The sequence below is a fragment of the Gymnodraco acuticeps genome, unplaced genomic scaffold, assembly GCF_902827175.1.
Source record: "Gymnodraco acuticeps unplaced genomic scaffold, fGymAcu1.1, whole genome shotgun sequence".
In the NCBI taxonomy this organism is placed as follows: domain Eukaryota; kingdom Metazoa; phylum Chordata; class Actinopteri; order Perciformes; family Bathydraconidae; genus Gymnodraco; species Gymnodraco acuticeps.
In genome coordinates, this window is record NW_022989985.1 from 2,011,660 (window position 1) to 2,024,038 (window position 12,379).

General features: G+C 40.1%; 2 protein-coding genes across 4 annotated transcripts; one reads left to right on the top strand and one right to left on the bottom strand.

Annotated features, from left to right (window-relative positions):
- Window positions 1–655: 655 nt before the first annotated feature.
- sf3a1 (splicing factor 3a, subunit 1) lies at window positions 656–6,183 on the bottom strand. The gene is made up of 16 exons (XM_034212716.1): window positions 5,902–6,183; window positions 5,698–5,776; window positions 4,798–4,907; window positions 4,512–4,713; window positions 4,174–4,422; window positions 4,007–4,081; window positions 3,765–3,915; window positions 3,473–3,669; window positions 3,023–3,134; window positions 2,625–2,932; window positions 2,282–2,524; window positions 2,000–2,195; window positions 1,714–1,868; window positions 1,324–1,425; window positions 1,155–1,226; window positions 656–1,061 (listed from the first exon to the last, which is right to left on the bottom strand). The coding sequence occupies exons 2-16, from the start codon at window positions 5,743–5,745 to the stop codon at window positions 960–962; spliced, it is 2,322 nt and encodes a 773-aa protein (XP_034068607.1). The 5' UTR covers window positions 5,746–5,776; window positions 5,902–6,183; the 3' UTR covers window positions 656–959.
- On the top strand, window positions 5,768–11,522 carry ccdc157 (coiled-coil domain containing 157). 3 transcript variants are annotated; one of them, XM_034212717.1, is made up of 10 exons: window positions 5,768–6,311; window positions 6,861–7,011; window positions 7,114–7,804; window positions 7,884–7,961; window positions 8,068–8,237; window positions 8,343–8,519; window positions 8,595–8,757; window positions 9,017–9,156; window positions 9,283–9,377; window positions 9,501–11,522. In XM_034212717.1, exons 1-10 carry the CDS (start codon window positions 6,064–6,066, stop codon window positions 9,751–9,753), a joined length of 2,166 nt encoding a protein of 721 aa, XP_034068608.1. In that variant the 5' UTR covers window positions 5,768–6,063; the 3' UTR covers window positions 9,754–11,522. The 3 variants fall into 3 exon arrangements, 2 of the variants coding, with proteins under 2 accessions (XP_034068608.1, XP_034068609.1); XM_034212718.1 differs by lacking the exon at window positions 6,861–7,011 and having other exon boundaries at window positions 6,178–6,311; XR_004568625.1 differs by lacking the exons at window positions 9,283–9,377; window positions 9,501–11,522 and having other exon boundaries at window positions 8,343–8,499; window positions 9,017–9,155.
- The last annotated feature ends 857 nt before the right edge of the window (window positions 11,523–12,379 follow it).

A 12,379-nucleotide genomic window follows, 5' to 3' on the forward strand; every position in this document is an offset into this window, starting at 1 on the left:
TAATTTATGAAGGGACAATCACGATGCACATTAATCAACATGAGTACTTGGGTCCATTATGTAAATGTGCCAGATTTAGAGGCTCATTTTCATATGCAGTCCTGGCAGATTGATGGCATTAAAAGCAAACAGCAAATACGCAAAAGTACATGCGCATAAATGTAACCTAACACATAAGCACAATTGACTCACGATTGCAGCACATATGCCCATTTAAAAGCCCTTATATACAAACCCATTTACACGCCACATACATTGTCCAGTTGTACAGATTGTGTCTAAGATTAACCGTTATGGATACCTGAAGTGAAATTCCACTGTTTAAATATTTTTTTTAATCAACACACACATAACCTGATTTGGCATTCGACCCATGCTTCCTTGCCCCTTTTTTTTTTACCATCAACCTTAATTGACAACTGAGGTTTACTTTAGCTTGAAAAGAGAATAAAATAACAGTTTGTATCAATGTATCCTTCTTTCCCCTCCTGCTCTCTCCAGGGATCTGATGAAGTATTAGGAGCAGTGGGCAGCTAATTTCCAATCACCTAAATAAAGACCAACTGATCATTCTTGTACTAAGCAAGAGGCCTTGATATGTGCCAGTTGTTAACATTACACATAATCATGAAGCGATAATACCTTTCGTTTTTTTAATTCATTTATTTAGTATTATGGGGCTCCAACATGTTACAATTTGAAGTTACTAAAATAGCATATATCAGGAAAAAAATCAAGAGTTGAACCAATAGTATGAAGCAAGGCCTGCCAGCCAGTGTACAGCATAATTCAGTTAGCATTCCAAGATGACATAAAATAATAAAAACATCATACTTTTCGCACAAAACTGTAAGAAAAGCACTTTATAATTGTGAACATTTTTTATAAACTAAAATGACATCGCACGATCAAGGGACAAAACATCCAGAAGAAAAATGGTTTCCTTCTTGCAGCATGGCTTACTTCTTTCTTCCACCTCTCTCCTTCAGTGCCAAGTGAATCACTGAACCGTTGTTCATGTTGTAATAAGCCAGGGAATTGGAATCCTTAATGAACATGCCCTGAAAAAGGAACAAAACAATACCAAATATTAGTACAAAGAATATTATCAGCTGGTTAAAAAGGTAAAAATGAAGGTTTACGGTTAAGCTTACCTCATACTGTAACTTCTGTTTCCCTGCTGCCATGCCTGTAGCTTCGTGGATTTTGACTTTAATAACAGACACCTGCGGAGACATTTGAGATGCATAAAAATGCAGTACAGTGCAATGCTTTACACTCAATTTAAAAAAAGAGAATAACAATAAGACAAGATTTGCATACCTGATCTGTGAGCGGGACAGTGAAATTCAGCACTTGGCCATTTAGCTTCCATTCGGTCTTGTCCTGCATGTTGGGGACCTGTACTTTAACTGCAACAGGACCCTAGAGAGGAATACAAAATAAATCAAGTTATGAAATGGAATACTGTGCCTTTCTCAGTCATCACAATTGAAAATATACATGGGAAAACTATACTTTGCATTCCGAAACATTACCCATAAAAAAAACCCAGAAGAACTCAGAACTTTGATCTGATTGTTGGTTTGTATATTTGAAGACCTGCCAATACATTTAAATCTAATAACAGTTCGAATCCTGTATTTCAAACTGTGTCTTCCTGCAGATCGATGAATACAAATAGATCAACAACATGTCAGTGCTCTCACAAACCTTATTTCTACGAAGGAACTCCTCCTCTGGCATAAGGTTGTCCTCTGTCTTCATCTTCTTGTTGGCTGGTTCATCATCATGAGGCGGGAGTGGGTGGGATGACTGTGCAGAACCAGAGCTCGGGGGTTGTGGTACTGGAGGGGCCGGGACGAATGCTGGAAGAAAAAGTGTATTTGTATTCAATTGATAAAATCCAGTGTCCTATGTGAGAAAGGTTCATCTAATTACCTAAACAAGGCATATTTATTTAGGTTGTTAGTTATATATTTACGTGTCTTCATCTTACCGGTTGGAACCACCATGTGGGGTGGTCTCGGGACCATCATGTGAGATGATGGAGGCATGGGGACCACATTGAGGCGGGGAGCAGGAATCATGGGAGGCATTGAGGAGATGACTTGTCCAGATGCAAGGCGGACCACAGGAGCCATAGGTCTCTGCATTACAGGAACAGCAGACAGGAGAGTGGTGCGCACTGGCATCTGTTTGGAAACAACAAATTAGTGGGTTATTTTTAGTTTAATCATTTATTTTCATTAACAATTAACAGTTGTTTTAAGTTACTCACCGAGTGGGGTGGGCGAGCCATTGACATTGGGGGTCTCGGCATATTCATTGGGGGCATTGGAGGCTGATGATGATGATGATGAATATCACTGGGCTTACTTGGGCCAATTTTCTCCTTAGAGTCATCCTCTCCCACGAGCCCTTTGGCCTTGTGAATGGCTTCAATCTGCTCCTGCAGGGTGATGTTGGCCTGAGCTGCCTGCTGGGTACGAGCCATGCTTCCAGAGTGGCCATCCCAAGTAACCTTGTAACATGAAAAGATCAAAAACATTTTGATTACATTTTATTCAACTCAGGAATTATTTTGACCTTACACTGTAGTATAAACCCACAACTTAACTCACCTTCTCTTCAGGCTTCTGGATCTCTTCTTCACCAATCTTCTTACCGATGGCCGTCTCTTCCACACCAAAGATATCTGTACGCCTCTCAGCCAGTTGTTTCAAGCTGCTCTCGATATCCAAACCAGGGGCATAGACTTCGTCTTCAGTCTGCCTTTCTCTGATGCTGCGGTCTCTTTGCTCCAGCCAGCGCGGATCAAGCAGACCAATGCGCATGTGCTCTTGCATTTTACTGGCTTGGATCTTCTCACCAGTAATTGGTGAGATGAGGTACTCATCTGGAGTAACAATGGAGGGCGGAGGCTTGGAAGCTGTAAGGAAAATATAGCATGAGATAAACACTCTGAACAGAGAAAAGAGCTTGCACTTAGTGTTCCCTCATCTAAGGAAGCATCCGTTACCTTTGGGATCGTAGTCTTTCCTGATGATAACCTGGTCTGGAGTTGGGGGCAGAGGCGGTGGCATAGGGTTATCTGGTGGCAGTGGAGCTTTATCATCGTCATCATCAGATCCCTGGAGAGAGCAGGAATGGGAGAATGAAACATTGTTACCAGCACTTATTGTTATTATGTTCTCTTTTCAAGCAGAGGTAAGAAAACATAGGTTGTCAATAAAGGGTGATTGGTAAAACAAAAAGGGGGCAAAGAACCAGCCTTGGCTGCAAGTAACTTTTTTGAGAAGAAGAAAAAAAAAAAAATCAAGAAATGTCTACATTTGAGGGGCTGAAAGGATTTGGAGGAAAATAACAAATGTACTTAAATAAGTTGAATGACAAATCCATGAGCAGCTGCAATTAGAAAAAGATAAATAGTATACAAGGCGCAGTGATAAATAACTTAATCAGTTCTTACCTCATCCATATCCTGCAGCTGTGTGTCTTGATCAGGTTGTGAGGGCTGACCCGGGGCCCGACTCTCCCTTTCATCATCTTCATCCTCACTCTCAACCTCCATCTCCACCTCCTCGCTCTCTCCATACTTCTCGTAGCGCTCTTGGATCAGGATGCGAGCGCCAAGCTCCTCTGGTGTGGTGGGCGGGGGGAAGTGGCCTGAAAAAAAAAGAGATGCCAATTAATGATAAATTATTCTAGCTACATTATGAGGCTCACAGGTTTAAAGATTATAATAATTGTCGTTATATTACCTTGTTCGTTGGGCTGGAAATCCACCGTCTCAACCACTACAAAGTCATGCCAGTCAATTTGGGCATATGCCACCCGCTCTTTCTCTCTTTCCTCCTCCTCCTTCTTTCTCTCGCGCTCCTGGAACTTTGCCCATTCAACACGGTATCTCACCTGACGGTTGTAAAAAAAGACAGCGGATTAACATGGGCGACATTCGATTAAATTCTTCATCTGAAAAACATCCACAGTTTAAGGGCATTACCTGATCCATAACCTCTCTTGGATTCTCAGACTCTCTCTTCAGCTTGGTCAGAAGTCCTTTGGGAGGGATCAGAATCTACACGATGCGGGAAAAGATTGAGATACAGATTAGCATCACCACCAAAACAAAAATTAAGAACAACTTAGAGGAGAAAGTTGTTGGTTTACCTTAGTGTACTGTTCAACCAGTTTGGTGAAGTAGTTGAAAAGGCTGTGCTGTGGTCGCAGAAAGTCAAACTGGTAGTTCCTCTGTTCTTTCTGCATGAGCTGGGTAAGAAACTGGCGGCCGTTGCGAGCGACAAACTGGGCAGTGAGCTTGACAACATCCAGATCAAACGCTGAGATTGAGGGGGGATCTGCGATGAACTCATACTCAGGGGGTGGTTCTTTGGGGACAACTGTCTCTTGAATCACCGCCTTTTGAGAAATGGAAAGTATTAATTGTCAAGATGAAAATACTACCAATCATTAGAAAATAAAAATAAGAGCAGACTGAAATGTCTTACTTTTTGTGGCAGCTGAGCCTGCAGCATGGCCTGCTGCATAACTTTAGGCACGGCTGCAGACGGTTCCTGCCCTTTACCCTCCTTGAATTCATTGACCTTGTGGCGATAGTAGGCATGGTAGGGGTCGTTAGGGTTGAGGAAATTAAACTTTGGATTGTTGATCTCATTCTGACGGATTCTTGCTTCGAACTCTGGCCCATTTCTGTGAAATGACAAAGAATTTGTGAATCATAGGACCTTGTATCCAGGTAATATTTGCAGCTGTACAAAAAATTCCATTACCAACCTGGCCACAAAGCTGGCTGTCTTGTCAACTATGTTTCGGACCTCAGGAGGTGGATAAATGATCCCAACAATGGGTTTCGTAGCAGGGGTTTCTTCTACTGGTAAATCATTCTGTTGGCAAAAGGTACATGTTAGGCTGAAAAGTGCAACAAATGTAAAAATACAAATCACATCTACATTAATTAAACCTGACTAACTACCAATGGAAATGTCCCCTTTGTGGGACGAATAAAGGAATTCTGACACAAGATTCAATTGATTATAAATGTCTGTTTTCCAAATAGCAATAATAACCCCCATACAACTTGATAAAACGCCATGCATATGGGTTTAGTTTTATTTAGAGGTGTTTTGAGCTACATGATAATAATGCTACCACTACAAACTCAAAATAGAGATAGGAGAATGGACCTTGTAGCACACATTCTTTTTCTAAACCTTTCTAGGAAATAATATCTGAGTATGCGATGATAATTCATAGATTTCGCTGTCGACTAATTGTAAAAAGTTATGATAACGGCTTACAGTGAAACCGGTAAATTATCTTAGGTAACGTTAAACACATCGGTGTTCCTTGAGAGTAAAGTAGCAGATTTTTAAAGGACAAATGTCAATATAATTACTAAACAAACTTAAGTATGCTGCTCCTCCGTTGTATTGAAAGATAAAAAAGTTTTGCAGACATTTCGAAGGATCTTTTTTGTGAATGGAGCCTGGAAGCTAACAACAAGCTAAACCGAGTGAATCCTTGTGGGGATTATCCAAAATAGACTCTACCTGCCCTGAAATTCAAATGTATGATAGTGGTTTGTCAGTGAAGGAAATTGTATTCAGTTTCCCTTACAGAAAAAAGTACGTCAGCTAAATGCTAACATTAGCCAACTAGCAGCGGTGTATTCACCTTGTTGTTGGGCTCCGGCTGAACGATCTGTACAGGCCCAGGCGGCATGGCGATGTCCTTTTGGGGAAATGTAAGTAGCCTGCAGAAACCCAACCAACGAAAATAGTTTATTTACTAGGAAATACCTTTATTATACCAGATATTATACTGCAAACACACGCTATAAAAGCTACAGCTATACATTTGCTATATTTCAGCACTTACCGCGTCGCGCTTTCGTTGACTCAATGGAGACGTATTACTTCCGGACACCGGCCGCAAAGCATTATGGAACTAGTAGTACTTCTTTTGCAGGTTGCTATGGATATGTGATGCCAACAAGCCGCTTTCAGACACACACAAAACATATAAGCTAGCCTTTCAGACATGAGTCAGTTTCTGGGTCGTCAGGACTCTATTGAAAGCCTGAGGAAAGACGTCGTCGACCTCCAAGGTGCTCTATTGGACGTTTTTTCCAGAACCGGACCGGTTCGCTTCACTTCCTGGAAATTCCCCGATAAACTCTCATGTAACCTAGACATGGTAGCTCTGCTGGAGAAATACGATTTTGTGGATGGGGAGGATGCGTACAATCAGCACTCGCACATTGTGTTACTGGAGCTGTTGGTTGACAGGTAATACCAGTGTTACCTACTTGTACTTTACTAGAGTATTTCAATATTATGCTACTTTTTACTTCTACCCCACTACAAATCAGAGGTAAATCTTGTACTTTTTTCTTGTACTTTTATCTTTATTTAATACCTTTCGTTACTTTGCAGATTCAGATTAATAATGTGAAATATACCTCAATTAAAATTCCCAAACTACACTGCAGCATGCAAAGTGATTAAAACTAGCAGCACCTTTACCAGCTTTGAAAACACTTTAATGCATCATTAATTACAACCAATGGGCAAATCTGAAAACAGTAGTACTTCTTCTATCTGTACTTTAAATACAGTTTGATGCTAATACTTTTGTACTTGTACTTGGAGAACATTTTGATTGCAGGACCTTTACTTGTATTCCTACCCTTTAGTAGTTATACTTTTACTCAAGTACAAGTTCGAAGTACTTTTTCCACCTCAGGATCATACACTCAAGTTATTATATCACATTTACAAATATTTCTTAAGGACTAAAAAAGAAAGTGTCTTTTTTCTCTCATCTCTCTGCACCAGGCTACTGCTTTTTCTACAAAGCCTTAATGCATATGTTGAGAAAATAAGGTGCAGCCACAGGAGAGACCAAACCCAGCAGAAAGGCTGCCTGTCAGTTGGCCTTGTTGTCAGAAACTATTGGAGTAATTTAGTTCAATTTGTCAATCTTAAGGTATGCAAATTGTTTTATTTGTAAAGATACAACAAGAAAAAGTATGGCAAAAATATCAACTTAGAAATCTCATTATGTATTATGTTTTTTTCCTTCTATTAGGAGAGTTACAAAGACACAAAGAAGCAGAGAAAAGTAAAGACACTTGACTGTGATGGGACAGAGACAGTGTCATTGGTCTCCCCCCAAATGAGCCAAAGCAGAGATTACTTATCTCCCTGGTCTTCATCAAGCTCCTTTAAGTGTTTGCCACAGAGTCATGCACCCTCAAGTTCTACCCACAACACCCCATGCTATCATAAGGTTGACAGCCACCATGTGAGCTCCCAGACTGTTGAATCATCCCTTGTTCCCTGCAATGCATGCCACCAAGTGCAATCCACTTTAATCAAAACAGGACATGCTTTTGTGGAACTGCTTCAGAGTGAGAGCCTGCCCTCCTCTCTGCAGCCGCTCTTAGTCGCTGTGGAGGACACTCTGGAGCTGGGACATATGACAGCAGGCGATGTTGCCCAGTGGGCCAATGAGCAGCTCAGAGACATGCGGCGGCTGATGAAACATCTTCAAGAAGTGCGGAGTACTGTGCAGCCTCTGAAAGAAAGACTAGCGGCAGCAGAGGCAGAGCGGGATACATTTAAGTCTCAGCTGGAAAGAAAACAGAAAACTTTCAAGCAAGAGATGGAAAAACACCAAGCCAACATAGTCCAGCTGGAGTTTTCACTGAGTAAAGCACAGAGATGTGTCAAAGAAACAGAGCAAAGGCTACAAGAGGAGCAACGACAACTCAAGAGAGGTGTGGATTAGTCAATAATAAACATAAAGGTTTTCAAAATATCACATTTAGGACTTTATATTTAATATTTTTGTACCAGAAACCTTGCGCATGGAGGAAAGTCATTCCAGACTGAAAGAGAAAGAAGCTCTGCGGCAAGATGCATTACAGACACTTGGTAAGGATATAATATTAACATGTTGCATATGGTATCAATTGCACTTGTCTGACAAATATTAAATAACCTGAAATGCTGTATGATGGATCGTTTTCTCATGAGGTAGAGTTTGAAAATAATGGCCTGCAGGAGAAAGTGAGGGCTTTGCATATAGAGCAAGAGGCCTGTGGTAAACTCCAGCAAAGGATCCAGGAGTTAGAGAGTCAAATCTGTAAAACTCAACTCCGCCTTGACAAGGAGAACGCCAAGTACCAAAGTGCCTGTCGCCAGCAAGAGGTCAGTGTCATCATCACTATCACAATATGATTTGTTATTTAGGCTGGAGAGCATTACATGGTTTGTATAGATTTATAAAGGATAGTTTTGTGTTGTTGCGTCTAGTCAATGCAGGCAAAGCAGAAGTCTTTGCTGGAGAGAGTGAACGCTCTCGATGAAGAGTGTGAAGAGCTGCAGGGGCAGGTGGGAGAGAGGGAGGAGAGACAGATCGTCCTTCACAATCAGCTGCTACAGATGTCCGAGGAGAAGGAACAAATGCAGGGTCAGCTCACTCAGCAGCAGGTACATTCAATATCCTATAGTGCAGCATTATCAAGCATTACATATTGCCTCACGCTGGGATGTTCTTTCCAACAGGACCTGTGTTCGGAGCTCAGAAGGGAGAAGCAGACGCAGGAGACACACGCAGGCGAGCTGAAGAACAGTGTGGCTGAGCTGAAGGAATACATGCAAGCTTTAAGGGAAAGAGAGAGGCTGTTAGTCGCTTTCCCAGAGCTCAACCCTACAGCCCAACCACAGAGTAGGCAATTATTTGCATTACTTCTCCATAATTATGAACGTCTTGCACAAATCATCCACCTATTGGCCTTACCTCATACTTATTGTATGTATAAAACGAGCTCAGGGATATGTACACTCCTGAAGCGCACCTATAGCTTCTGTTTCATTAGCATGCATAATATTCTTGTATCCAGTCATTGTTTCCATTTGCTTATTTTTTTTGGTGAGTTGATTAATCATGTTATAAAGTATAAACTTGTTCACTTCATATTTTCCAGGTACAGGAAATGTGCTTTTGGATATGGAGCAACAATTGCAGGCAAATAATATTCGTATAAACCTTCTGGAGCAGGAGAACCTGACCCTGTACACCAGCCTGGTGAAACTGAGAGAAAGAGCACAACATAACGCCACCGGGGTAAGACTGATGAAAACATGTGAATTGATTTGGGTAACACATGAACAAACTTGAATAAAAAAACGAAAATTCAGCTGTTTTTTGGATTTAGAAAATTACATTAAAACTGTGCCTTTTCCTGAACAGGAAGCCTCACCTCAGCAGACACGTGTCCTCTCTCCATCAGGCCCATCATTAGAAAAGCAACATCATCCCCTTACACAAATGCAGAAGAGGTCATTGTAAGTTATATTAGTTTAAATGTTTTTCCTTTGAACACAGTGAGCATTATCCCTACATTACTATAAATTATTAATCACCTCGCTGCGTTTGTGGTGTGGCCTTATTTCTCCTTTGTGCCACAGGCAGAGCAGCAGTGCATCACAGCTAGGAAACGGCAACAGAGAGAAGGATGCACAGCGAGGGGCAAGTGGTCTGGAGTCAGCCGGGTCAGAGGATCGTGTGTCCCCCGCCTCCCCCTACCCCCTGCATCTTCACCTTCAAACTCTCCAACTCGACACGGGCTCCACCGCTGCTAAAAGCCAAACAAAGACACCCAGTAGTGCTCTCCTCTCTCACTCCAGAGGCTCCAATCAGAGGAAGAAAATTAAACCCTAAAATGTGAAAATACAGTCAAAAAGACAGAGAAAAGAACACAGCTTTGTATAAGGTGTCATGTATCATAAGGGCACCTTCCCTACATAAATATTTCAAGATGTCTAAATGAATATCATACCATACTAACACTAATGCTTTTGTAATTTTACATTTTAATTTTGTATAATTATGACAGCGGATGAGCACTGTCTGTTACCACTGCTTTTATTATTATGTAAAGATTAATTAATTTAATTAATTTACCGTGGATTATATTATTATTATTATATATATTATATATATATGCAAGTATGGAAAAATGAACTCTTTATCAGCAGATTTTTGTATTGCTGCAACTTTTTTTTTAAAAGGTACATTATTATGGCTATTTCAGATAACATTACATTCCTGACTAATCAAGGTTCTTTATCACGTTGAAAATCTAGTAATCCGATATTGCCATAAAGCTTTTATAACTCCTATCCTCATTGATTTGTAACATCAACCAATTAACGCTTTCACTAAGAGTCAGAGATAGTACTGCTATCTTGGTATGAATGATTGTGTGATTATCTGTAACTTAAAAAAGGAAAATATATCCCAGCTCCTCAGATTTCTTAGTCTTATATTTTAAGATATTGAATGCTTCTCAGAAAATAAACAATAATTATAAATATTCCTTGGTTCATATAAAATAATTGGCATATTATTCTATGATGAGAAAAAATCATTGCTTGCAGCCCTACTGTTTATCAGTGGTCATATCATTTTAGTTGTATAACATAACGATAAGATTATTAATATGAGCATTATAGGGCCCCTTTAATAGGGTATTGATGTCTTTTGTATATTATGCTTCCTGATATATGCAGGCTGTATCTGAATAGGTAGCCTTCAGCAGATGACTCACTCTGAGTGAATCACACAAACAAACACCACAGAGACAGATGTGTTGATAGCTTCTAAGTGCTTTCTGACAAAGGTCAGATGTGGGTTGTTTCCATGGAAATGCAAGTGTTCGAAAGGATTCAATCTCTGCTGGTTCAATACAAATCTTTTATTTCAGTTCCTCCAAGATAATCTGAGGTATTCCTCATTAGTGCTCCAAGATCACGCCACACATACTGTAGGTCAATATGAAATGACGCTAACTGCCTGTAATATTACACGCCCCACGCTTCATGAGGCTTGCTTTGCAGCGGTAATTTGAGATGAATTCAGTTGTGTTATCTGAGTCTACAGAGCCACTTACGATGTTGTCAGACCGGTATTAGTCAAACACATCATGTATCTGTGTTTTTATAAACCTGACAGATAGCGACACAAGTGTTAGCTAACCTCAAACACCTGATTAACAATACAAATCCTCTGTATATCTCTCACCAATATTACCTGAACCAGCACCTGATCTAACTCCTAATTCCGTTAAAAGACAGCTCAAGACCTGAGGGTTAATCCTTAAATTGGGTTAACTTTACAGCTGTGTCATCAAGCATGTAATTGAAGTTGACAAAGCGATTAATTCATATGAACTATGGCATTTAGTCAAGTTAACCCTTAAATGGGCATTCACATACATATTTTGGAAAATGTATTGGTATTTTCTACATTACACCCATATTACACATGAATACACCCCAATTATATTGGTATTATACTCGTATTACACCCATGTTGCACTATTATTACAACCGTATTTCACCTATATTATAACCATGTAACACTTTAATTATACCCATATGACACTATTATCAGACCCAGAATACACCCATGTAACATCAATATCAATATCCAGGCTCTGGAACACTCTGCCCCTCCATGTGAGGTCGGCCGAGACACTGTTTTTAAAAAAAAAATCTACACTTAAGACACACTTCTTCTCCCTGGCCTTCTAGTCAGAGCGGAGCATGACTCCTCCTGACTATTCCCTGTGTTTTTTATATATCTGTTGTAATTTATTGTCTTTTATTGTGATTGTAGTAATGTGTTTTTATTACATGTACATGTGTTGGCTCGACCAAAAATCGCTTTTAAATGTGCTTTATAAATAAAACTTGATTTGATTTGAATATGTCACCTATATCAGGGGTTCCCAACCTTTATTGTGCCAAGGACCGGCAGATACATTAAAAAAAACCGGTTGTCAATTTTAACTGATTTTAATATTTACTCACCAGCAGGTAGCAATTGTATGTAACAGCCTGAACAAATAATATAACAATATGCATCCAAAACATATTAACAACGTTTAAAAAAGAACCGGTGTCGTTTTTTGGTTTTTCGGAAAAACGGAAAACCAAAAAACCGACGTTATTCAGTTTTTAAACCAAAACGGGAAAACAGATAAATCAACGTTTTGGTTTTGTTTGTATGATTTACGGATAATCTAGTGATGGGAAAACGAGGTGAAGGCGCATTATGAAGAAGGTGTGTGTGTGTGTGTGTGTGTGTGTGTGTGTGTGTGTGTGTGTGTGTGTGTGTGTGTGTGTGTGTGTGTGTGTGTGTGTGTGTGACACTGGCATTTGTTTTCAGAAGATATTATGATAGTGTCGTTCCGGTGCACGTCCGACAGCATTTAGCACTACATCGAGATTAAGATTAAACTAATTTATTTTGGGAACACCCGCATATGCTACCTATGGAGTTA

Excerpts from the sequence above, each read along its gene's own strand:
- sf3a1 (XM_034212716.1), bottom strand. The coding sequence starts at position 5,745 with ATGCCGCCTGGGCCTGTACAGATCGTTCAGCCGGAGCCCAACAACAAG. Across the intron at positions 4,082-4,173 it reads TGGTTGAACAGTACACTAAG|ATTCTGATCCCTCCCAAAGG; the intron begins GTAAACCAACAA and ends CGCATCGTGTAG. Across the intron at positions 2,525-2,624 it reads TCCAGAAGCCTGAAGAGAAG|GTTACTTGGGATGGCCACTC; the intron begins GTGAGTTAAGTT and ends TCATGTTACAAG.
- ccdc157 (XM_034212717.1), top strand. The coding sequence starts at position 6,064 with ATGAGTCAGTTTCTGGGTCGTCAGGACTCTATTGAAAGCCTGAGGAAA. Across the intron at positions 8,520-8,594 it reads GTCAGCTCACTCAGCAGCAG|GACCTGTGTTCGGAGCTCAG; the intron begins GTACATTCAATA and ends TCTTTCCAACAG. Across the intron at positions 9,157-9,282 it reads CACAACATAACGCCACCGGG|GAAGCCTCACCTCAGCAGAC; the intron begins GTAAGACTGATG and ends TTTCCTGAACAG.